The sequence below is a fragment of the Neoarius graeffei genome, chromosome 9 (assembly GCF_027579695.1).
Source record: "Neoarius graeffei isolate fNeoGra1 chromosome 9, fNeoGra1.pri, whole genome shotgun sequence".
Classification (NCBI taxonomy): domain Eukaryota; kingdom Metazoa; phylum Chordata; class Actinopteri; order Siluriformes; family Ariidae; genus Neoarius; species Neoarius graeffei.
Window position 1 is genome coordinate 14,253,013 of NC_083577.1, and position 26,823 is coordinate 14,279,835.

Genomic DNA, 26,823 nt, shown 5'->3' on the forward strand with positions numbered 1-26,823 from the left:
AATGTAGATGATGGCTTGGGAACATTCTCATCTGTAAGATGAGATAGGTGGATAGTTTATATTGTGGTGTCCGTATATTTGGCAATAATGCTGGGTCCATCCACAGTGTGACAGGTTTGAACTGCTATTCCTAACAAAGACAATGTATTGTCCATCAGTGCATGAAATTTACCAATTTGTTTGGCCATAGTGGTGGCCGGTAAAAATGTTTCTCTTGCACAAGACACTTTGTCTTTAAGTGGTTAATATGGCAAGTTGTACAAACCGTTTAATGTGAAGTCCAGGTCCCAGTGTGAAATCACGGTTTTGTTTGGAGAGCTCCATATTCCATTTCTTCATGAAAGGTTTTGGATTATTTATGTTCTCCAAACAGCAAACTGTCAATCTCTCCCTGTTGTACAGACAATGCTGCTATGTACACTTTTAGGGTAGACCTAGGGTAGATTCTAGTCAACTCCAAATTCCAAAATAATGCTCAAGGTGCAAGATTATAGGTTTATCTCCAGTGTTTTTCATCATAGTGCATACCACTTTTCTGCATACAGCTGGCACATACACAGAGCACATGCACTCACAAAAGTGTCTGCCCTATTGCAGTGCACATGTTGGTATGCTGGGGTTCAGACCCATATTACATTACATTACAGGTTAGGTTGCCTTGCTTAAAGGATATACGCAGAACCTTTATTCTTAAGTACATTTCTGAGTGGATAGTATCTCCATCCTTGACTCTTGTATGCTGCATAATTGGGAATTAAAAAAATATATATTTTTGAGAGTTAAAATCGACCGCAAAGTTGGCATTCGAGCTGCCCCGCTGAGCCAGCCAGCCCTAGGTGGGTGACGTCACAGCGGTAACCGGTGCTATAGACCAAAGCCAGACTCGGCAGGTGAGAGTGGTTGCAGTTGCCGCTTCATTCGGATTTATTGGAGATTCTTGGGATTCCTCAGATAGTAATACATCGGACTGTGATAGTCCTGAAATTGGAGTGTGTGTACATGCTACTGCTATACACACAGAACCGTTTCAGCTCGAACCGTCGGAAAGCGAATCCGATAGTAGCACGTCAACCACGGAGGCCCCCACCTTACAAAATAAAGCCAAGAATCTTCAAGCAAGTCCAGTTGCTCTCTCTTACCACCCACAAAGCTGTCTAGAGAATTGGATAGAATTGAGCTGACAGTCTCATGTGACTCTCATTAAAACAGGATAGGCATTATAACTTATGCAACATACAGTGGGGCAAAAAAGTATTTAGTCAGCCACCAATTGTGCAAGTTCTCCCACTTAATAAGATGAGAGAGGCCTGTAATTTTCATCATAGGTATACCTCAACTATGAGAGACAGAATGGGAGGAAAGAATCCAGGAAATCACATTGTAGGATTTTTAATGAATTAATTAGTAAATTCCTCGGTAAAATAAGTATTTGGTCACCTACAAACAAGCAAGATTTCTGGCTCTCACAGACTTGTAACTTCTTCTTTAAGAGGCTCCTCTGTCCTCCACTCGTTACTTGTATTAATGGCACCTGTTTGAACTCGTTATCAGTATAAAAGACACCTGTCCACAACCTCAAACAGTCACACTCCAAACACCACTATGGCCAAGACCAAAGAGCTGTCAAAGGACACCAGAAACAAAATTGTAGACCTGCACCAGGCTGGGAAGACTGAATCTGCAATAGGTAAGCAGCTTGGTGTGAAGAAATCAACTGTGGGAGCAATTATTAGAAAATGGAAGACATACAAGACCACTGATAATCTCCCTCGATCTGGGGCTTCATGCAAGATCTCACCCCGTGGGGTCAAAATGATCACAAGAACGGTGAGCAAAAATCCCAGAACCACACGGGGGGACTTAGTGAATGACCTGCAGAGAGCTGGGACCAAAGTAACAAAGACTACCATCAGTAACACACTACGCTGCCAGGGACTCAAATCCTGCAGTGCCCCCTGCTTAAGCCAGTACATGTCCAGGCCCGTCTGAAGTTTGCTAGAGAGCATTTGGATGATCCAGAAGAGGATTGGGAGAATGTCATATGGTCAAATGAAACCAAAATAGAACTTTTTGGTAAAAACTCAACTTGCCGTGTTTGGAGGAGAAAGAATGCTGAGTTGCATCCAAAGAACACCATACCTACTGTGAAGCATGGGGGTGGAAACATCATGCTTTGGGGCTGTTTTTCTGCAAAGGGACCAGGACGACTGATCCGTGTAAAGGAAAGAATGAATGGGGCCATGTATCGTGAGATTTTGAGTGAAAACCTCCTTCCATCAGCAAGGGCATTGAAGATGAAATGTGGCTGGGTCTTTCAGCATGACAGTGATCCCAAACACACTGCCTGGACAACGAAGGAGTGGCTTCGTAAGAAGCATTTCAAGGTCCTGGAGTGGCCTAGCCAGTCTCCAGATCTCAACCCCATAGAAAATCTTTGGAGGGAGTTGAAAGTCCGTGTTGCCCAGCGACAGCCCCAAAACATCACTGCTCTAGAGGAGATCTGCATGGAGGAATGGGCCAAAATACCAGCAACAGTGTGTGAAAACCTTGTGAAGACTTACAGAAAACGTTTGACCTCTGTCATTGCCAACAAAGGGTATATAACAAAGTATTGAGATGAACTTTTGTTATTGACCAAATACTTATTTTCCACCATAATTTGCAAATAAATTCTTTAAAAATCAGACAATGTGATTTTCTGGATTTTTTTTCTCATTCTGTCTCTCATAGTTGAAGTGTACCTATGATGAAAATTACAGGCCTCTCTCATCTTTTTAAGTGGGAGAACTTGCACAATTGGTGACTGACTAAATACTTTTTTGCCCCACTGTACATGTACATGCATGTATTTTCATTGATAAAACATAAAAGGCTAATTAAATAATCAGATGAACTGAGACAATCACATTCTGAAGCAAATTAAATAATCTTATACCGATAACTTAAATGCACAATACAAGTTACGTGTATTAATCTAAATGCAGGAAAACAACGAGTGTTGTTTTTATGTTATTTGCTTCTTCCACGTAAGGGCGAGATATTGCTGCTGAGGCAAGCATATCCAGCAGGGGGGAAAGAAATAAAAGGGAAAAAAGAGCATATCCAGCGAAGAAGTCTGATGACTGATCCAGTCATTCTCCATACTGCGTAATCCGCCATTATTGCTTGGCTCACACTCTGGGAGAACTGGTGCAGGGGTTTTTCTAGAAAAATTTAGTATGAGAGTGCTTACCATGGCAAGGGAGCAAAGCGACCAAGTGGGTCCCCCCCCCCCCCTTCCGCCGTGCGAAGCCTTTGAAAAATTGAGGCTACAATGGGACATTCTGAGCAAGACACCTGGTCTTCGTTCGTCATGGATTCCGTGATACCGCTGTCACAGTGCTCAGTTGGCGCGTCCTTCAGTGAGGCCCCGGAACCGACGGCATGGACCGATCCCTCAGTTGTCGCGATCTCACCATCGTAAACATCTTTATCTGCTTTATGACAGAAAAAAGAAGTCGTCATCTTCTGCCCCGGACAGTCTTTGGCTTTCTTCCGTTTCGTGCCGCGGGATGACCTCTTTAAATGCCCAAGTGTCAACAAAAACAACTCGTGAACTACTTCTGTCAAAAGCTCCCGTGCCGGTGGATGAAAGGTCATTCAGTCTCGAGAAATCTCGCTCTATAAGTCAGCTGACCTTGTATGTAACCTATGTCAAATCTCGCAAGAGCAGCTGCGACAAGTAAACAACTAAACAACATGGCGCCTCGATCTGGAAAACGCCAATTCGGATCATTTTTGGACCGTCTGATGGTGTATCTACTATGATTGAAATATTTTTGGAGTAATTATAACGTATTTGATGATCAGACACATTGTCACGTGGTGTTGCTGGGATGTTTTCATGAAGAAAAGATTGTTTTGAGAAAGATTGCATGTTGTGCAGTAGCATATAAGTGCATGGCCTAAGTGTGACTTGGGGTTCAGTCGGCATTTCAGTAAGAGGGCGCAGCACCCCTGTTCCCCGGTTTAGACAAAAGCATGACATTGACATGGCATGGTGATAAATTAGCTCAAAATGCAGGATTGGAGTTGCAGTCAGCTCTGTGTTTTAGTATAGCGGAAATGGCAATAAGACTGATAGACTTCCTGCTGTGATGTCACGGACGTCAAGGTCATTCACTCAGACCGCTACCTATATGAATCATTTTAATCGTAAAAATTACGATATTAGAATCATTGTTGACGCTTAAAAATATTCCTATGCCATTCTTGAGGTCTCAAGGCATTTAGTACATTACACTAACACCATCATCAAGTTTGCAGATGACACCGATGAGTCAGCCTACAGGGAGGAGGTGGACCGCCTGGCTGTGTGGTGCAGTGAGAACAACCTGATGCTCAATACCAATAAGACCAAAGAGCTCACCGTGGACTTCAGGAGGAATGCTGACACACGCGCGCACACACCCCCATCCATATCAACGGTGCAGCAGTGGAGCGTGTGACCAGCTTCAAATTCCTGGGGATCCACATTTCGCAGGACCTCACCTGAACAACCAACTGCTCCAACCTAGTCAAGAAGGCTCACCAGCATCTCTTTTTCTTGAGGACTCTGAAAAAACCCCATCTCTCTTCAGACATCCTGGTGAACTTCTACCGCTGTACCATTGAGAGCATTCTAACCAACTGTATTACAGTCTGGTATGGGAACTGCTCTGTTTCGGACCGGAAGGCACTGCAGAAGGTGGTGAAAATCTCCCAGCGTGTCATGGGAGCCTCACTTCCTGCTACTGAGGACGTCTACAGGAAATTATGTTTATGGCTCACCTGAGACATCAACAAAGACTCCTGCCACCCAGCACACAAACTGTTCACTCTCCAGCCCTCTGGAAGGCGCTACAAGAGCCTTCGGACCAAAACCACCAGGTTCAAGAACAGTTTTCTTTTTTTTCCCCCTTCAGCTGTCTCACTGCTGAATTGACTTGAACTGACTTCACTGCACTATCAAGTCAAGTTTATTTGTATAGCACTTTTAACAATAAACATTGTTGCAAAGCAGCTCTACAGAATTTGAACGATTTAAAATATGAGCTAATTTTATCCCTAATCTATCCCCAACGAGCACGCCTGTGGCAACGGTGGCAAGGAAAAACTCCCTCAGACGACACGAGGAAGAAACCTTGAGAGGAACCAGACTCAAAAGGAACCCATCCCCATCCAGGCAACAACAGACAACATGACTATAACAGTCCTAACAAAGTCAGCTTCATTGATGCTATAAACCCCCCACTGACGGAAACCCGAGCGCAAAACCGTTCACGACAACTGTAGTCCCAAAGTCAGCAAGTCAACCGCAGTCCTAAAGTCAGCAAGTCAACTGCAGTCCCCAGCCACAAAAGCACCACTGTAGGAGTCCAGAGCGTCCTCCAGGCATGACCCCCAACTGTCCACATGGGGCCGCCCTCCACAGGAGCGATGCGATGAGACTCCAACCAGACACAGGGCACCAGGATGGATCAGGCAGGTCCAAGGAGCAGAAGAGGTCAGCATCTCGATCCCAGGACCGATATGTAACTCAGAGGGACAGATTTTTTTTTTTTGGGGGGGGGAGAAGAGCGAGAAAACACAGGTTGTTAGGTATGCCCAATGTCACCTGAATAAGTAGGAACAGTATACATATTGCACTGAGTACAAGCAGGGACTCCGGCAACTAACTATGACAGCATAACTAAAAGGGGAGAGCCAGAAGGTAATACAGGCATGAAGGAGCCCCAGTACATAAAGCAGCTAGCCACTACACCGTCAACAAACTCGAGTGAGCAAGCAAGTGGGGACTGACAGCATCCATATATCCCAGTTTACCAAAACACCATGTCTGAGGACCCTCCAGATCTACACATTTACCTCATAAACACCATTAACAAAAGGCTTGGCTAAACAGATATGTTTTCAGCCTAGACTTAAACACTGAGACTGTGTCTGATTCCCGGACACTACTTGGAAGGCTGTTCCATAACTGTGGGGCTTTGTAAGAAAAGTCTGCCCCCTGATGTAGCCTTCACTATACGAGGTACCAGCAGATAGCCTGCAACTTTTGATTTAAGTAGGCGTGGCGGGTCATAGAGGACCAGAAGTTCACTCAGGTACTGTGGTTTGAGACCATTCAGTGCTTTAAAGGAACAGTCCACCGTACTTCCATAATGAAATGTGCTCTTATCTGAATTGAGACAAGCTGCTCCGTACCTCTCCGAGCTTTGCGCGACCTCCCAGTCAGTCAGACGCGCTGTCACTCCTGTTAGCAATGTAGCTAGGCTCAGCATGGCCAATGGTATTTTTTGGGGCTGTAGTTAGATGCGACCAAACTCTTCTGCGTTTTTCCTGTTTACATAGGTTTATATGACCAGTGATATGAAACAAGTTCAGTTACACAAATTGAAACATAGCGATTTTCTATGCTATGGAAAGTCCGCACTATAATGACAGGCGTACTAACACCTTCTGCGCGCTTCGACAGCGCATTGATACGGAGCTCCATATCAATGCGCTGTCGAAGTGCGCAGAAGGTGTTAGTACGCCTGTCATTATAGTGTAATGTTAGCCACATTAAATTTCTTATCACCATTTGCACTACTGTTTTTCATACCGCATTTTGTCTCATCTCATTATCTCTAGCCGCTTTATCCTGTTCTACAGGGTCGCAGGCAAGCTGGAGCCTATCCCAGCTGACTACGGGCGAAAGGCGGGGTACACCCTGGACAAGTCGCCAGGTCATCACAGGGCTGACACATAGACACAGACAACCATTCACACTCACACCTACGGTCAATTTAGAGTCACCAGTTAACCTAACCTGCATGTCTTTGGACTGTGGGGGAAACCGGAGCACCCGGAGGAAACCCACGCGGACACGGGGAGAACATGCAAACTCCGCACAGAAAGGCCCTCGCCGGCCCCGGGGCTCGAACCCAGGACCTTCTTGCTGTGAGGCGACAGCGCTAACCACTACACCACCGTGCCGCCCACCGCATTTTGTATATACTGCAAATATCCATATCATACCATTGCACTATAGTACATTCATATTGCACATTTGTACATGCTGTAAATATCTATGTCATATTATACCATTCCATACCCTGTAACTTCTGTACATTTATATTTGTATATTACACTTATTATTTACTGCTATGCACTTCTGGTTAGATGCAATTTGCATTTCGTTGCCTTGCACCTGTAACATGTGCAATGACAAAGTTGAATCTAATCTAATCTCATTTATAAACTGAAAATGAGGCCATGGTTCTGCGTATATGCTTTAAGGACACTTCAGCCATTCCTGTTGGTCCAGGGAATCGTACCGGCGACCTTTTGGTCCCAAACCTGCTTGTTTAACCTTTAGGTAATGGCTTCCCCATTTTCATCCCACTGGCATATAATGTGTGTGTGTGTGGGGGGATATAGGTATGCTCTGTCTGTCTGTCCATCTGTAAACATTTTAGTCTCTGGCGCATAACTCAAACTGTTAGGAATTTTTTTCATAAAACCTGACAGTTAAGTGACTAGAGGAGTTGTCATTTGACATTTTGGGATTTCTGTGATATACATTTCCATATTTCCATGGCAACCAATTCAACTTAGGAAAATTTGGTGTGGGGTTTCATGTGGGGGCCAGGGAATGTCGTCATCTGATGACTCTTGTTAATTTGAATTTTTGCCACTTTGATGTAAAACCCCACCTTATGAAAGACCTAACGGTTCCATTAAATATTACAGCAGTAAGTCATACAGATTTCATCTGCATACTACTGTGATAATGGTTAGTAAAAAACCCCTGTGATCATGAGGTTGAGAAGTAAAGTCAACTGACTGCTGGAAGTTAATCCCTGATACCCTGCAAATAAAGAAGAAACACTGATTTAAGTTATGCAAATGTTAACGGGGTAACTTTTTCAGCATACTGGGATGTGTGTACACTAGAGGGCAGTGTTCAGGACAGAGAATGTATAGAAGCAGCAACAGACTGGATCATGATAACTTGTAGTTGTATACTTTGCACTTTATCATTTTCTCAAAACTCACAAACATGAATCTTAACATAAGTAGGATCTGAATACTTATGCATTTAGACCAGAACTTTAAAAGCACTTGAAAGGCAGTCTGGAAAATCTTGTTTACATTTTATGTAAAGTTTACTGTTATACTTGTGAAATGTTTCCCCTGATGAATGTGCTCACAGGACATTACTTTCTTTATTCCATTCAAGTTATTCTGTCTGCTGCTTTTCTCATCATGGCTTTTCTCAAACTAATTTCTTCAGCCTCTTCCCTCGCACCTTCCATATTGTTTATTCAGGAAATTCATGAACTTCAGGATCAGATCCATGATGTGGAGTCCAAGTACATGCAGAGCCTCAAAGAAATCAAGGTACACCACACAATCAAGGAAATATGGAAACGAGGGTGTGGGAAAAGTGCTTTTAGTTATTGCAGGTTTTCTTTTTTGTGTACACATGTATTTGGAAGCCATTTCAGTGGTATTGAAAAATGAATAGCATACTGTTTTCCTCATTGCTAACAAAGAAATTCAGAGATGCATGATTTTCACAGACAGTTTATGTATTGTTTTTTTCTGCAAATTATTATAAGTAGAATATGCATCACTATAAATACTACCTGCTTAGAAAGAAAATGAACATGCACAGATGTTGACAGTCATTGCTATTTTAGCTGACAACCACAGTATATCATTCTTCACTCTCAGCTCATATTCATTATTTAATTTAAACTCTGTTATAGCTAAAATAACAGTAACCTTACTTATGGACCTGACTGTGTATGCTGCCATTTGTGTATGTTACATTAATATGATGTTATTCAGATGTTTAATGCTGAGGCCTCATGAGTTCACTTAAATAATTGTTTGTCAAATAAAAAACATTATTATAATGCCAGTTTCTGCTAGCATGATGGGTGTTCACTGTAATGTTAGCCACAAATTAGTGTTAATTTACCATAGTTGAGCAGCAGAATATGGGGAAGTAGCACACCAAACTTAATGCTCCTAACAAATGATCATATTATTATTAAGATACGGTAAGTCTTTATTGTCATTGTCACTTTTCCAAGGTACAACGAAATTGAAGGTGCTGTTGACTCATTGAGTTATAGAAAGAAGAAAAAGAAAAGAAAAAGGGGTGGAGAACAAATAAAGTATAAAAATAAATAGTAAAGTATACAGAGTTGCACTGGTAAAATGGTATAAACAGAATATAAACAGAAAACTATTATATGGTTCTATATGTACACGGATTGCACTTAAAATAGTACGAACAGAATTGTTTAGAATCTAATTGTTCTTAGATTAACGACCCACTGTGGTATAACTCTTAGCATGTATGAAAAACGTGGTAAGTGATCATTACTAAGATGTGTACACTGCTGTTCATGGACCTTTTACCATTTTTCCATTACCTTTGTGTTATAAACTTAATTTTAAGACATTAGCCTGTCTTTCTTCTTTGCTCTCATGTTTATGGCTTTAAACACGCATTGAATTTCTCTGCTCATACCTTCCATTGTGTTAGTGTGTGTTTGCATTTACTTTATAATTGTCATTGAATGTGTGTGCTTGTGCCTAAACAGTGCGCATGCTTTTGTATCACTTTTAGAATTCTTTGGCAGAGATGGAGGGGAAATATCGCAAGGCTATGGTGTCCAATGCTCAGTTGGATAATGAGAAATCCAATCTGATGTATGAGGTGGACACTTTAAAAGACTCTCTGATGGAGCTGGAAGAGCTTCTCGCTGAGACCCAGCAAGAGTGTGAGGAGAAGAGTAAGGTATGTTTTAATGGGAGTCAGGGCTGCATGACTGATTGATTGATTAATTAATTAATTGATTGGTTAATTAATTAGTATTTTTATTGTTGAGCGTTCTTGTGATGAACACATGATGGATCATCTTAAAAATTGGAGATAATGCTCATCAAACGCACTCACACAGCACCATGACCTCACACTGTAGATGGGTGTGTGTGCATGTACAGTTCAGGGCTTTGTCAGTAAGAGTAATTTCTATTTCAATTTAATTTAAATTCCACCCAAAGCAAGCCAATCTCACATCAAAACCAAACCCAAATTCTCGTCAGTCACAAACAAAAAGTCATATGAAATGTTTATGTATAACGGTTAGATGGTATCTCCTAATGAAATTGTAGGGTGTTTCTATGGCAGACTTTCACGTGAGGTCATCGCAACTGCGGATTTGTTTATGTGGCCATATTGTCTGGCAAGCTTTGTGTTTGATGACCAGCACACGTGTATGTGAGCGACTGTAAGCCAAATTCAGTAAACATCTACAGATAAAATTGTAGAAGTTACATCTAAAAGAACAATGCCAGAGACCTGTAGTCCTTTTGGATGCAATAACAGACGTGAGATGAGCCTTTTCCTGGCGAACCCAGGAAGACGAGAACAATGGCGAGCTGCAGTTAAACGGGATGCCAAGAAAACATTCCCGTGTACGGTATGTGGAGAATGTTTTATATCAGGTTAATGTGAAAGCTCTGTGCAACGTTAAAATGTATATCTGAATGTGGGTTTTGGACATGATATATTTTATTAGACCTAATGCTTGGTGAGATTACCAGCATGTTTGTTATGTATTGATGATGTAGACAAGGCTAAACACCATAAAATATATTCGATCTAGGCTCTGGCTTGTTTATTACTATTAGAAGTCCACGTTTGAGCTTACCTTTGTCATAATAATAAGGTATTTTTTCTTTATCAGGAATTTCCCATAACATTCTGGCATGCATGAAACCTACCTCGAAATATTGGTAGGAATCTGTACTTTTTAAGCCTTTAGCATCTCCAGTGTATTTAGAAGTCGTCTCGTCTTCTTCCGCTTATCCGGGACTGGGTCGCGGAGGCAGCAGTCTAAGCATGGAAGCCCAAACTTCCCTTTCCCCAGACACCTTGGCCAGCTCCTCGGGAAGAACACCGAGGCGTTCCCAGGCCAGCCGAGAGACATAGTCCCTCCAGCGTGTCCTGGGTCTTCCCCGGGGCCTCCTCCCGGGGGGACATGCCTGGAACACCTCCCCAGGGAGGCGTCCAGGAGGCATCCGAAAAAGATGCCCGAGCCACCTCAGCTGGTTCCTCTCGATGTGGAGGAGCAGCGGCTCTACTCCGAGCTCCTCCCGAGTGACTGTGCTTCTCACCCTATCTCTAAGGGAGCGCCCAGCCACCCTGCGAAGGAAACTCATTTCAGCCGCTTGTATCCGCGATCTTGTTCTTTCTGTCATTACCCAAAGCTCATGACCATAGGTGAGAGTCGGAACGTAGATCGACCGGTAAATTGAGAGCTTCGCCTTTTGGCTCAGCTCCTTCTTCACCACGACGGACCGGTAAAGCGACCGCATCACTGCGGAGGCTGCACCGATCCGCCTGTCGATCTCACGCTCCATCCTTCCCTCACTCATGAACAAGATCCCGAGATACTTAAACTCCTCCACTTGAGGCAGGACTTCTCCACCAACCTGGAGAGGGCAAGCCACCCTTTTCCGGTCGAGAACCATGGCCTCGGACTTGGAGGTGCTGATTCTCATCCCAGCCGCTTCACACTCGACTGCAAACCGCCCCAGTGCATGCTGAAGGTCCTGGTTTGAAGAAGCCAACAGGACAACATCCGCAAAAAGCAGAGATGAAATCCTGTGGTTCCCAAACAGGATTCCTTCCGGCCCCTGGCTGCGCCTAGAAATTCTGTCCATAAAAATTATGAACAGAACCGATGACAAAGGGCAGCCCTGCCGGAGTCCAACATGCACTGGGAACAGGTCTGACTTACTGCCGGCAATGCGAACCAGACTCCTGCTCTGTTCGTACAGGGACCGGACAGCCCTTAGCAAAGAGCCCTGAACCCCATACTCCCGAAGCACCCCCCACAGAATACCACGGGGGACACGGTCGAATGCCTTCTCCAGATCCACAAAGCACATGTGGACTGGTTGGGCAAACTCCCATGAACCCTCGAGCACCCTATGAAGGGTATAGAGCTGGTCCAGTGTTCCGCGACCAGGACGAAAACCGCATTGTTCCTTCTGGATCCGAGGTTCGACTATTGGTCGAATTCTCCTCTCCAGTACCCTGGAGTAAACTTTCCCTGGGAGGCTGAGAAGTGTGATTCCCCTATAATTGGAGCACACTCTCCGGTCCCCTTTCTTAAAAAGAGGGACCACCACCCCAGTCTGCCACTCCAGAGGCACTGTCCCCGACCGCCACGCGATGTTGCAGAGGCGTGTCAACCAAGACAGCCCCACAACATCCAGAGACTTGAGATACTCAGGGCGGATCTCATCCACCCCCGGTGCCTTGCCACCGAGGAGCTTGCAAACCACCTCAGTGACTTCGGCTTGGGTAATGGACGAGTCCACCTCTGAGTCATCAGCCTCAGTCTCCTCAGTGGAAGACATGACGGTGGGATTGAGGAGATCCTCAAAGTATTCCTTCCACCGCCCGACAATGTCCCCAGTCGAGGTCAACAGCTCCCCACCCGCACTGTAAACAGTGTTGGCAGAGTACTGCTTCCCCCTCCTGAGGCGCCAGACGGTTTGCCAGAATTTCTTCGAGGCCGACCGATAGTCCTTCTCCATGGCCTCCCCGAACTCCTCCCAGTTCCGAGTTTTTCCCTCCGCAACTGCCCGAGCTGCAGCACGCCTGGCCTGCCGATACTCGTCGGCTGCCTCAGGAGTCCTGGAGGTCAACATGGCCCGATAGGACTCCTTCAGCTTGACGGCATCCCGTACTTCCGGTGTCCACCACCGGGTTCGGGGATTGCCGCCACGACAGGCACCGGAGACCTTGCGGCCACAGCTCCGAACAGCTGCGTCCACAATGGAGGTAGAGAACATGGTCCACTCAGACTCAATGTCCCCCGCCTCCCTCGGAAGCTGGGAAAAAGTGGGAGTTAAAGACCTCCCCAACAGAGTGCTCGGCCAGACGTTCCCAGCAGACCCTCCCCATATGTTTGGGCCTGCCAGGTCTGTCCAGCTTCCTCCTCTGCCAGCGGATCCAACTCACCACCAGGTGGTGATCAGTTGACAGCTCAGCCCCTCTCTTCACCCGAGTGTCCAAGACATAGGGCCGGAGATCAGATGAAACGACTACAAAGTCGATCATCGACCTCCGACCTAAGGTGTCCTGGTGCCACGTGCACTTATGGACACCCCTATGCTCGAACATGGTGTTCGTTATGGACAAACCGTGACTAGCACAGAAGTCCAATAACAAAACACCACTCGGGTTCAGATCGGGGAGGCCGTTCCTCCCAACCACGCCCCTCCAGGTGTCACTGTCGTCGCCCACATGAGCATTGAAGTCCCCCAGTAGCACAATGGAGTCCCCAGTCTGAGCACCCCTCAGTACCTCTCCCAGGGACTCCAAGAAGGCCGGATACTCTATACTGCTATTTGGCCCGTAGGCACAAACAACAGCAAGAGCCCTCTCCCCAATCCGAAGGCGCAGAGAGGCGACCCTCTCATTCACTGGGGTAAACTCCAACACATGGCGGCTGAGCTGGGGAGCTATAAGCAAGCCCACACCAGCCCGCCGCCGCTCACCACGGGCGACTCCAGAGAAGTGGAAAGTCCAGCCCCTCTCGAGGAGCTGGGTTCCAGAGCCCAAGCTGTGCGTGGAGGTGAGCCCGACTATCTCTAGCCGGTACCTCTCAACCTCCCGCACAAGCTCAGGCTCTTTCCCCCCCAGCAAAGTGACATTCCATGTCCCAACAGCCAGCCGCTGTGTCCGGGGATCAGGTCGTCGAGGCCCCTGCCTTCAACTGCCACCCAATCCACACTGCACCAAACCCCTACTGCTACCTCTGTGGGTGGTGAACCCACAGGAGGTCGGGCCCACGTCACCTCTTCGGGCTGAGCCCGGCCGGGCCCCATGGGCAAAGGCCCGGCCACCAAGCGCTCGCATACGAGCCCCAACCCCGGGCCTGGCTCCAGGGTGGGGCCCCGGCTGCGTCATACCGGGCGACGTCACGGTCCTGGATTTTTTCTCCATAGGGGTTTTTGGTGAACACCAACCCCTCCACAAACCCCTCCACCACAATAAGGTGGCAGTTCTAGGAGGGGGTATTTAGAAGTCCCACATACTAAATAGTTCAGGATGTTGTAGTGTCCCAAATCCGGTAGCTGGTTTGCCTTACACTTTTCAAGTGGAATAAATACATTTGTGGGTAAATTAAGATCAAGAACTCAAGCACAGTAAAATTCCTCCTCTGCATTTAATCCATCTGAAATGGTGAACACACGCATGCGTGCCCACACACACAGAGGGAGAGAGCCATGTGCAAAATAAATCATAAATAAATACATTTGTGGATAAATTGAATGGATCTGCGACATCTGTTATCAGCTTTTCAATGTAATGCGATCTGCTGGTATAATATACATTTTATTCATTTCAGAGAGATTGTACTGACTGCAGTCGTCTCGATTTTCATTAGGAACTGTTGCAGCTGTTTCTTTGTTTGCCCGGCAGTATGGCAGATGCTGCATGAAAAAACAAAAAGCTGTGACGTCATTGAAAGTCCTCTATGGAGGACTTTCGTGTGACATCGTTGCAACTGCAGATTTGTTTAAATGACCATATTGCCGAGCAAGCTTTGTTTGCCAGTGACTGGCACAAATGTATGTAAGTGATTTGTTTACTGAATTTGGCTTACATCTGCAGATAAACTTGTAGAAGTTTAATCTAAAAGAACACTGCCAGAGACCTGTAGTGCTTTTGGATGTAATAACAGACATGGAGATAAGCCTGGTTTAACTTTTCACCACTTCCCGGCGAACCCAGAAAGACAAGAAAAATGGTGAGCTGCAGTTAAACAGGAAGACTGGATGGCAACAAAATATTCCTGTGTGTGTGGAGAACATTTTATATCAGGCTAGCGTGAAAGCTCTGTGCAGTGTTAAAATGTATTTCTGGATGTGGGCTTTGGATGCGATATATTTTATTAAACCTAATGCTTGGCTCAACTAGCAGCATGTTTGTTATGTACTGATAATGTAGATGAGGCTAAACACCATAAAATATACTAGCTCTAGGGCTTGGCTTGTTTATTACTATTAGAAGTCTATGTTTGACCTTACCTTTGTCATAATAAGGTATTTTTCTTTATCAGGAATTTTCCATAACATTCCGGCATGCGCAAAACCTGCCTCATATCGGTAGGCATCTGTAATTTTATGTCTTTAGCATTTCTGGTGTATTTAGAAGTCCCAAATAGTAAATAGTTCAGGATGTCGTAGTGTCTCAAATCTGGTAGCTGGTTGGCCATACACTTTTCAAGTGGAATAAATACATTTGTGGGTAAATGAAGAAGACGACGACTCAAGCACAGCAGAATTCCTCCTCTGCATTTAATCCACCTGAAGTGGTGAGCACGTGTGCGCACGCACGTACACACAGAGAGAGAGAGAGAGAGAGAGCAGTGTTTAGAATAAATAAGTACATTTGTGGATAAATTGTTTGTTTACTGTCAAGCCTGTTTCTTTGTTTGCCCGGCAATATGGCAGATGCTGCATGAGAAGCAAAAACCTGTGACATCAGTGAAAGTACTCTTGGCTGATTTTTAAAGGTTTCTTCATAGTGTCATTTTATGTTTTATACACAATTTGCTCATGTAATCATGTTTTGCATGCTCTCAGGAAAAAAAAATGCTTGCTTTCTAGACATTTGTCTGCTAAAGGTCTTTATTATAGCATTTCTGCCCAATGATAGTGTTTCATTAAAGCCAAACTTATTTTTGTAATTAACTTCTTACTGCTATCAATAGGTTCAGTGATTAATTTGCAAAAATTGGCAAGTAATTGTGGTTCTATTTCACTTCTACTAATTGCTAGGGACAGTTTCAAGCCCCTGGATAACTTAAGTGCAAACTTGACAAGAACAAAGTCACAAGTGACTTATGACATGGCATCTGATACAAATACTCATGTCCATGGTCATCATTCCCACTGTTTATGCTTTGTATGCATTGGATCGCATGTACACCATGAAACTATCGATGTAATAGGTTGTAACTGCAGTCAGGGCTACAGGTAACATGTCCTCCATCGATAGACTGAACCTTTATTTCCTCCTTCTGTGAGTCATCCCTCAGTTTACACATGCCCTGTCATCTGCATCTTAGTAGACCTGTGGCTTCGCTCTGCTAGTATATTTGAGTGTTTTTTGTTTTGTTTTGTTTTTCTTTCCAACTTGACACACACTCCTTATGGTTATCCACCCAGTTAGCTGGTTTCCACTACATGCAGTTTTAGAGTGGCTGACAGCAGCTATTTCCACTGCCTTGACACTGGCCATCTTAGAGAAGCAGTGTTCAGTTCTGGTGTCTTTTATGCTGACAGCACAGTGATGATCAAGTCAAATCTGATCTGTACTGCAGCCTAAACAACCTGCTACTTATAAATGCCCATGCCCAAAAAGGCTGATAAGAGTAAACAGCTGAGAAAGTGATCAAACAAACTTTTTCTGAACCTGCAATCCTTGATCCTGGAAGCGACAATGCTGAAGTTAGTATCTCATGTGCAGCTTTTTATTTGAGTTTGCCATTCCACCTTAAATGATTGCAGGTATGATATTGCATGGAATCATGTCGTAGGTCTATAACCCTCCAAAAAAGTTGGGACACCTATAAAATGCAAAAAAAAAAAAAAAAACAGAATGCAATGATTTTTAAATACTTTTTGACCTGTATTTCAATTGAATACAACACAAAGAAAAGATATTTAATGGTCAAACTGAAACTTTTTTTTTGTAAATGTAATGGAAACTTCTAATAAACACTTCAGAACGCTTAGCAGTTGTCTTTTCAGTTATTTATTATAGTAGCTCATATAAAATAGGAAAGGAAAAGAGAAGAAGAGAAGAAGACACCACTCTAGTGATGCCGAGAGTACGCACTCTGAGTTGTTTCATAGTGGCTGTTATCTATTATACTGTAAAGGCATTCACTTATTGCTCGTGTCTTCACATGATTGGCTCAAGACTTTCTATGAAGCGTGCACCTGGCGTGCTCTGGGATGTGCAGACGGATGAGTGGTTAGGGAGAACCCAGACACCCTGCTTATCACCAGCCAAGGGCACAGAAAGGCGATTACAGCATGTGGGAAAACAACTTTTCTCAGTATACTAGGCCACTTGAGCTCAACACACAGAAACACAAAGAATAGGAATGTTCACTCACTAAATTTCCTTCACAGTAAATATACACTCTTTCTTGATTTGATGCCTGCAACATGTTCCAACAAGTTGTGACAGGGGCGTGTTTATCACTGTGTTACATCACCTTTTCTTTTAACAACACTCGGTAAGCATTTAGGAACTGAGGACATTAATTGTTGAAGTTTTGAAAGTGAAGTTCTTTCCCATTCCTTCTTTATATGTGACTTCAGTTGCTCAACAGGGTCTCAGCTATAATATTTTGTGCTTCATAATGCAGCACACATTTTCAGTGGGAGGCAGGCAGGCCAGTTTCACACCCGCACTCTTTTACTATGAAGCCACACTGCCTTAGCATGTGCAGAATGTGGCTTGGCATTGTCTTACTGGAACAAACAGGGATGTCCCTGAAAAAAAGTCATCTGGATGGCAGCATATTGCTCCAAAACCTGTATGTACCTTTCACCATTAATTGTGGCTTCACAGATGTGCAAGTTACTCCTACTAAACTAAAATTGGGTCTTCACTGGATCTTCCAGCAGGAAAATGATCCAAAGCATATGTCCAAATTAACACAAAAATGGTTCGTTGAGCACAGAATCAAGCTTCTGCCATGGCCATCTCAGTCCCCTGACCTGAACCCCATTGAAAACCTGTGGGGTGAGCTGAAGAGGAGAGAGCACAAGAGGACTGAGGACCCTGGATGATCTGGAGAGATTGTGTAAAGAGGAATGGTCTCAGATGCCCTGCTCTGTATCTCCAACCTTATAAAATGTTAGGAGAGACTCGGTGCTGTTTTACTGGCAGAGGTTGTACAAAGTATTAAATGCAGGGACGCCAATAATAGTGCCACACATGTTTTTGGTGAAAAATAATTATTTCTTCATGAAGGATTTATTTCTGTCTGAATAAATTTATTTCAATTAAAGGTTGGAATTTTCTCATTTTTTTTCCAGTGAGAGATGAAGCAACTTCACCAAAAGGTGGATTTCTTTTCTAATCTTTTTTTTTTTTTTTACTAATCTTTACAAAGGGGTGCCAATAATTGTGGAGGGCTGTGTGCGCGCACGCATGCGCGCACCATATAATATTTTTTATAAAAATTAAGGCTTAATTGGTATTCATAAAAGATCACTACAATGAACAAAATTTTAATATGTACAGTGCCAGTCAAAAGTTTTGACACCTTCTAATTCAGTGTTTTTTTTTATGCCTCCACCACCGTAAGGTGCAGGAGGCATTATGTTTTCGGGCTGTCCGTCCGTGCGTGCGTCCATCCCGAAACCTTGTGAACGCGATATCTCCAAGGCTAATGAAAGGAATTTCACCAAACTTTCACCATTCGTGCGCTTAGGAACCAACATGAACTGATTAGATTTTGAGATCAAAAGATCTAAGGTCAAGGTCACTGTGAGGTCAAATGTCTGTCCGAAAACCTTATGAACACAATATTATCTCCAAGGCGAATGAAAGAAATTTCACCAAACTTTCACCATTTGTGCATTTGGGGACAAAGATAAACTCATTAGATTTTGAGATCAAAAGTTCTAAGGTCACTGTGAGGTCAAATGTCTGTCCGAAAACCTTGTGAACACAGTATCTCCAAGGCTAATACAAGTTATTTCACCAGGTCAAGATTACTGTGAGGTCAAATCCCCAAATCACAACTTAATAAGGCGTGTAGTCTACCGGGCGGAGGCATCCCCATCGACGCTGTTGGCGTCGAGTTCTATCTAGTTTTCTTTATTTTTATTAAGTCACTTCATGTCTTAAAGTAATGCTGGATGTCATTTCTCTTTACTTAGTTCAGTGGTGTACACAATATCTTTCAGCCACTGCCACGTGTCCTCAACATTTTCTGTCTTCTTGATCAGGGAAGAGCAGTAGAGCAGATCCTGTAGAGCAGTTGTAATAGCTATTTTGAGTTTGTGCTGTGTCTTATCATTCTTTAACTTGTCTATGTCTAGTTTCTTATTTGCTGTGGAGGCTGCTGTCTTGCGTCTAGGAAATACAAGACTGAGTCTCAGCTTTGATTGGACCATATAGTGGTCTGTTGAGCATTCAGCTGCTCACATTACCTTTGTTGACAGAATCTTTCATGTTTGATCTGTGAGTCATGACATAATCAAGGAGATGTAAGTGTTTAGATCTTAGGTGGCACCAGGTAAAGTAATTTTTGTCTGGTTGGTGAAAGTAGGTATTTGTGATGCATAGTTCACGTTGAGTACAAAAGTTGAGCACGAGTTCACCATTTGCATTCCTATTTCCCTTGCCAAATTTCCCAATAGTACCTTCATAATTTCCCAATAGTACCATTCCCTAGAGCCCTGCACTCCCGCGGGAGTCCCGCGGGACTCGCGGGACCCGCCACAAAGCAGTGTGGCACAGGACAAATTTTGAAAGCTCATTGCGGGCGCGGGCGGGACCAGAAGTGCACATATGCGCACGCGGGCGGGAGCGGGAGTGCACATATGCGGCGCGGGTGGGAGCGGTGATAAGCTGCAGTCCCGCTAACTAAAAACGTGCTTGAAATAAAATTTATAAATTATTAATTTATGTCTATCATATATAATTTGTGCTGGATATTTTATTTGGCATTAATAAAAACATTTTAAGATGCCTAAATTTGCAGAGAAAGTCAGATTGCCAGATTGAGTGAGAAATGGCATCTTAAACTTGCCATTGATCACCCTAAGGGGAAATTCTTTGATCACTCTAATGACTCGCAGTTCACACCCAGCTAGCAAGAGAACCATGAGTGAATTGATTTACTTGTTGCGTTAGTCTACAACTTTAATCAGAGAGACATGTTACACAGTGACGGTAGGCTTGACTCAATGCTATCCCAGAAATCCTTCCTGTAATATGCAAATTTGGCTGTCCAATCAGAGGCGGCCAAATTTGCATATTACATGAAGGATTTCTGGGATAGCATTGAGTCAAGCCTACCGTCACTGTGTAACATGTCTCTCTGATTAAAGTTGTAGACTAACGCAAGCAGTAAATCAATTCATTTCTTTTACTAGCTCTGCTTTGCAATAAAAAAAAAAAAACAACAACATTGGTACAAAACAAGCCCATTCACTTTTTTATGCTGATCAGATATTTACAATGGTTTCTCATGTGATAAAAATGTGTGATTTGCGATTAAATATTTTAATCGTTTGACAGCACTAATTATTATTATTAGAGATACTATATGCTGAATTCAGAAACAAGGTAAACAATAACAAATGTGAGCTGTAGATATTTATGCTCAAATCCACTCAAAGTAGGGGGCGGGGCACCATCACGCTGTGTCAAGACAAGAACTTTCCTGAGAAATAACGCGAACGTCTGCATCATGCGGGATTTGCGGGCGGGAGCGGGACAAAATATGGCAGGCGCGGGCGGGAGCGGGACTGAAAATCATAATTTTTTTGTGGGTGCGGGCGGGAGCGGGACTGAAAATCATAATTCTTTGCGGGCGCGGGCGGGAGTGGGACTGCACAATGCGGGCGCGGGCGGGACTGAAAAATCCAACCCGCGCAGACCTCTACCATTCCCTACTCTTGCATTGAAATCTCCCAGTAGCAGAAGCTTCTCTACTTGAAGTACCCTGTCTACCAGATCAGCTAATTCATGATAGAAGGCTTCTTTTTCTTCATTAGGATAGGTCATGGTAGGTGCATACACATTGATCAGGTTTAGGTAACAATCATTCCTTGTGGGTACATGTAAACTTTATAATTCGCTCAGGTAGTGACAACAGTTTGCTAGCTATCTTATTTGAAATGGCAAAAGCAACTCCTGCGTTTTTTTTTTCTTCTGTCCATATTTCCACTCTAGAAGAAGGTGTATTCACTCTCTTGCACTTGTCCTTGGCCTTCAAGCCTGGTCTCTTGGAGTGCAGCAATGTCAATGCTATAGTGCTCTAGTTCCTTCGCGATCAGAGCTGTTCTATGCTCAGGTCTCTTATCATTGTCCAACGTTGCGGACATTCCAAGTTCCAACTATCAATTTCATATTCTTTATCTTTCTGTGACTATTATGGAGACCCACTGGCTGCGGTGAGCCAGCCAGGTAAGGACTGGGTAAGCTTTCTTTACCTCACCTTTTCTAGGGGTTCCCTTTCCTGGACAGGCAGTGCTCTCCCCAAATAGGGCTGCCTGGACACCTGCAATGCTGCCTCAGCCCACTGTCACTCAGAGCTTCAGTGAGGCTGTGACCATCAAATGCCTGTGTGTAAAGTTCCTGCTAGCAACTTCCAGCTTCTCAGGCCTGCTACCATTGCATTTATTCCATCGCCACAGGGCTTTTTTTCTCCTTTCCTAATGAAGCGCTTGCACAGTAAGGTAAGACAAACTGTGTTATGCCCCCATCGTATTGTCTCTCTGGACCTCCAGACCTGATGCCAAGTGGTGCACAAAAGTGCCACAGACCTGACTGGTATGGAAGTTGCCCTACACTGACAACTGACTTGCCGAGTGATGCCATCTGTTGGCTATTTGAGTGGCTCTTCCGCATACCATCAGGTGGTGTGCCATTGACCCTACTGAGGTCATCTGCCAAATTGCACCAAAAAGCGCAATTTTGACCTTTTTGGTGACCTTGACCGGATGACCCTCAAAATGTTGGAGGTTCTATTTGAGACTAATGCCCATCTATCCTGAAAGTTTCATGAAGGTTGATCCAGCGTTTTTTCCATAATATCGTTTCCAAAAAAACCCCAAAGAAACCTGAGTGAAAATAGTACCTCACCCTGCTTACTCCGTAGCAGGCAAGGTGGTAATACTAATAAAATTATTATTATTATTATTATTATTATTATTATTATTATTATTATTATTAATAGGATTAGATTAGATTAGATAAAACTTTATTGATCCCTTTGGGAGGGTTCCCTCAGGGAAATTAAGAATGGACATTAGGACAGTGTAATAGAGTATATTATAAGAGAACAGAAGGGAATATGATCGAATAGAAAGCATTTTGAAGATGTAGAAAAGAATATGACAAAATCCTACACATTCTTTTTAGTTTGTAGAAAAGAATAGACAGTCATGACAATACAACAGAATAGATTAAAAGATCATTTGTCATCGAGCTTAAACCTTGTACATGATTTTAAACTCCAACTATTTTAAAGCTCTCTGTTAATTGTAATATTCAGAAGTAACAGCATGCTCAATCTCGCAGTTTTTCACAATGAAGCAGTATTAAAACACTCAGTTATTCAAAAGGTGGCGCTTATGTGGAGAATGGTAAGTTCATGAACAGAGGAGAATGTGTGGCTTGTGTGCACCTTTTAATAGAGATATTGAAGTAATATGTTTCCAAAATGTAGGTAATATGTTATGGACAAAAAGTGCATAATTTAAAAATAGTTTAATTCTACCAGAAAACTGAAAACCTGGCAACACAAGTTTGTAAGTAACTCTTGATGTCAGGGATGGATCGGGACATGTTGCTGTTCTCCCTACAAATGAAGTGTGGCCACGTGCGTTATGGCACACCCCTGCAAGTGGTCCGAGTGATCAGATCACAAGACCCCATTCAGACTGCTGTGTAGAGGTGCCTGTTAATACGAAGACTGAACAGGAGCTCAGATGGTGTGTGCTAGAGCATACAACCCTTATCAGTAGAGTGCAAAGAAGTGAATTTGAATTCACTTGGAATCCAGCCTTACTGTGTGGTGGTGGGCTTAAAAATCCTCTGTTAAGGTCTGTGGATGATGGTGGCACAATGGGTGCAGTGGTTATCACTGTCACCTCACAGCAAGAAGGTTCCAGGTTTGAACCTCACAGCTGATGGGGGCCTTTCTATGTGGAGTTTGCATGTTCTCCTCATGCCTGTGTGGGTTTCCTCCAGGTGTGCTGGTTTCCCCTACAGTTCAAAGACATGCAGGTTAGGTGAAATACCCAGCCACTGGGGTTGCACAAGCCAGTGCATACTTGGTGCCAGTCCCAAGCCCAGATGGACTGGGGAGGGTTGTGTCAGGAAGGGCATCTAGTGTAAAACCCATACCAAATCAAATATGCGGAACAGCTCTGCTGTGGCGACCGCTAAAGGGAGCAGCCGAAAGAAGAAGAAAAGTCTGTGGATGATAGTATTATAATGTTTAAATTTTGTGAATTTGCAGAATAGTAATTTTGTTTGTTTTAAGGAGAGAAATATGAGCATTGTTGTTGATTTTTGCTATTTTTTCAGGTTGTTCATTTTCATGTTTTGTATCCCATCCAGTCAGACAGTCTTAATTCACTTGGTCTTCATATTGCCCTTGACTTAAGGGGGGGTGCACCCAGCACTTTGTTTATAGTTGTCTTGGTATTAAGCTCTGTCTTAAGTGGCCACTTACATTACCTCAGTTTACTGTCTTATATGTACATTGAATGTCCTGATCAGGAGCTCAGATTGCAGTTGCTAAAATAGTAGTAATTTATTGATATAAGGTGTTTTGTGGTCAGTGCACTGCACTGTAGTGTGTCATGTGATATTGCATTATATGACAATGCAACTTTTATAAATATTGCCATATGTCCATTGTAATTATGTTCTACGTACATACCTGCAACTCTGACAATATCATTTTCAGTAACCAATAAAATGGTTTTGAAAGTTCCTACTTTTAAAACATAGTTTTGATATAGTAATTTTCTTTAAGAAATTTCATTTACAAGATATCTCTGACAGCACAAAATGCATCTCCGGGTATTTAAAAACTGCAGAACTCCCAGGGGCCTCTGGCAGCCCCTGGACCCCCAGCCTTACTGGGTTGATGCCCCCCCCAATCTTCCTGGATCCGCCCCTGTTGCCAGTTTGATGTTCACCAACTTTCTTGCACAGCACCCTAAAGAGAGTTCTGCCAATATCGTTCACTCTGTAAATTATAAGAAATGGCCACAGTTACACCAGTCATGTCTCTTGTATACCTGTTTTAAAGCTTTAAAAATTGTTCATTTAATTTATAAAATTATTCTTTCAGGATCTGGAGCGAGAGAAGCATGCCCACAGTATACTGCAGTTTCAGTTCAGTGAGCAAAAAGAAACACTGAAACAAAGTAAAGAGCTACTGACTGTGAGTACTATGTTTATGACTGTACTGAAAGAGTTCTCTTGAACTCATTACCATTTAAAACCCTTTGTCTTGATTTATAAGTTTTTGCATTCTCACTTCCTTCTATACTCCATCTTTTGCTTCTTTCTCTCCTCAACTTTCGGGTTCTATACTGCTGCATCCTGTTACCAGGAGATCCATCATTTACGTTTCAAACAAGAGGGCTTTGTTAGGGAGGTTTCTGACCTGCAGGAAACTATTGAATGGAAGGATAAAAAAATTGGGGTATGCTACATGAGGTTGTTCATCTAATGTGTCAAAAACACATTAGTGGTCAAATACCACTCAGGCTATCCCTGTCTGTGTGTACGTCCTCTTTTTTAAAACACTTTTGGGTTCTTCTCAGGCCTTAGAAAGACAAAAGGAGTATTCTGATGCCATTCGAAATGAGCGGGATGAACTCAGGGATGAGGTGGTTCAACTCAAAGACCTTTTAAAGGTAAATATAAACGGGTAAATGCAAAAATATAAATGGGTAAATGCATTTAGACAGCTGTAGCTTTAATTTTAAAGTAGATTTACATTGTAGATTATATGCTGGATGAAATGCAATTCAATTTTCATTTAATTTATAAAATTATTGTTTAAAAACTGATTTGTCTCTACCCCAGCACCTTGATACTTCAGAAGAAAACCATTTCATCCATCCCACTTTAGAGTGGGGCATAAACTCCTGAACCCTCACATCCCCTTCTCCTTCTCTCATGTACCCTCATGTACACTCGCATAATAGTGCAGCTCAAAAAATTAGAATATTGTGAAAGTTAATTTTTTTTGCAATTTCATTCAAAAAGTTAAACTTTCATATAGTCTATATTCATTGCACATAAAGTGAAATATTTCAAGCCTTTTTTTTGTTTTAATTTTGATGATTACGGCTTATAGCTCATGAAAATCAGAAATCCAGTGTTTCAGAATGTTAGAATATTTTGAGATCAATCAAAGGATTTACAATACAGAAATGTCCAACATTTGAAAAGTGTGTTCATTTACACACTCAGTACTTGGTTGTGGCACCTTTACGATGAACTATTGCATCAGTGTGGTGCGGCATGGAGGCGATCAGCCTGTGGCACTGCTAAAGTGTTTATTGAAGCCCAAGTTGCTTTGATAGTGGCCTTCAGCTCGTCTGTATTTTTGGGTTGGGTGTTTCTCATCTTCCTCTTGACAATTGCCTATAGATTCTCTATGGGGTTCAGGTCAGGCGAGTTGGCTGGCCAATCAAGCACAGTAATATCATGGTCAGCAAATGATTTAGCAATAGTTTTGGCAATGTGGGCAGGTGCTAAGTCTTGCTGGAAAAGAAATTGGCATCTCCATAAAGCTTGTCAGCAGATGGAAGCTTGAAGTGCTCTAAAATCTGGTAGATGGCTGCATTGTCTTTGGACTTGATAACACCGTGGACCAATAACAGCCAATGCCATGGCACCCCAAATCATCACAGACTGTGGAAATTTCACATTGGACTTCAAACCCCTTGGATTCCGTGCCTCTCTACTCTTTCTCCAGACTCTAGGACCTTGATTTCCAAATGAAATGCAAAATTTACTTTCATGTGAAAAGAGGACTTTGGACCGCTAAACAACAGGCCAGTTCTTTCTTTCCTTAACCCAGGTAAAATGCTTCTGATGTTGTCTGTGGTTCAGGAGTATCTTGATATAAGGAATGCGACAGTTGTAGCCCTTTTCCTGAAGATGTCTGTGTGGTGGCGGCTGACACCAGATGCACTGACACCAGCCTCAGTCCACTCCTTGTGAAGCTCTCCCAAGTTCTTGAATTGACTTTTCTTGACAATCCTCTTGAGGCTGCAGTCATCCCTGTTGCTTGTGCACCTTTTCCAGCCAGCCTTTTCAGCAATGACTTTCTGTGGCTTACCATCCTTGTGGAGGGTGTCAATGATCGTCTTCTGGACAACTGTCAGATCAGCAGTCTTCCCCATGATTGTGGTTGTGTGTACTGAACTGAACTGGACTGAGAAATGCATGGTATTTATACTGTTTTGCTCAAACTCAAAATGAAATCTTGTAATATTTTGAGATACTGGATTTCTGATTTTCATGAGCTATAAGCCATACTCATCAAAATTAAAACAAAAAATCTTGAAATATTTAACTTTTACATTTAATGAATACTGAATATATGAAAGCTTAACTTTTTGAATTAAATTATAAAAAATGAACTTTTTTACAATATTCTAATTTTTTGAGATACACCTGTATTCTCACATACTTTCACGTACCTTCATGTACTCCTCACATATGGTACGCTCACGCGCCCTCATGTACGATCACATTTCCCTTATGTACCCCTCGCATACACTCACGTATCCCTCACATTAAGCTAAATATTTGGACTGGAATAATCATTTAACCATAAAATAATTCTGTACAGAAACATGGCATTGTCCTTGGACCAGACTTGTGCACCAATGGAGAAGCTGAAGAAAATGTGACTGACGGATCAGCCTGCACTGAATTGCAGCAGGGGAGCAATGTATTAGGTAAGCTTCTCTTGGCCA

At 43.1% G+C, this 26,823-nt stretch overlaps 1 protein-coding gene across 1 annotated transcript in view; it reads left to right on the forward strand.

Moving 5' to 3' along the window:
- The window catches only part of LOC132892101 (uncharacterized), a 178,645-nt gene that overhangs the window by 101,147 nt on the left and 50,675 nt on the right, over nt 1–26,823 (forward strand). The window contains exons 12-17 of the mRNA XM_060930502.1: nt 8,335–8,406; nt 9,650–9,820; nt 24,174–24,266; nt 24,438–24,530; nt 24,652–24,744; nt 26,697–26,805. Of these exons, the coding sequence (XP_060786485.1) occupies nt 8,335–8,406; nt 9,650–9,820; nt 24,174–24,266; nt 24,438–24,530; nt 24,652–24,744; nt 26,697–26,805 (631 nt within the window). The remainder of the gene's footprint in view (nt 1–8,334; nt 8,407–9,649; nt 9,821–24,173; nt 24,267–24,437; nt 24,531–24,651; nt 24,745–26,696; nt 26,806–26,823) is intronic.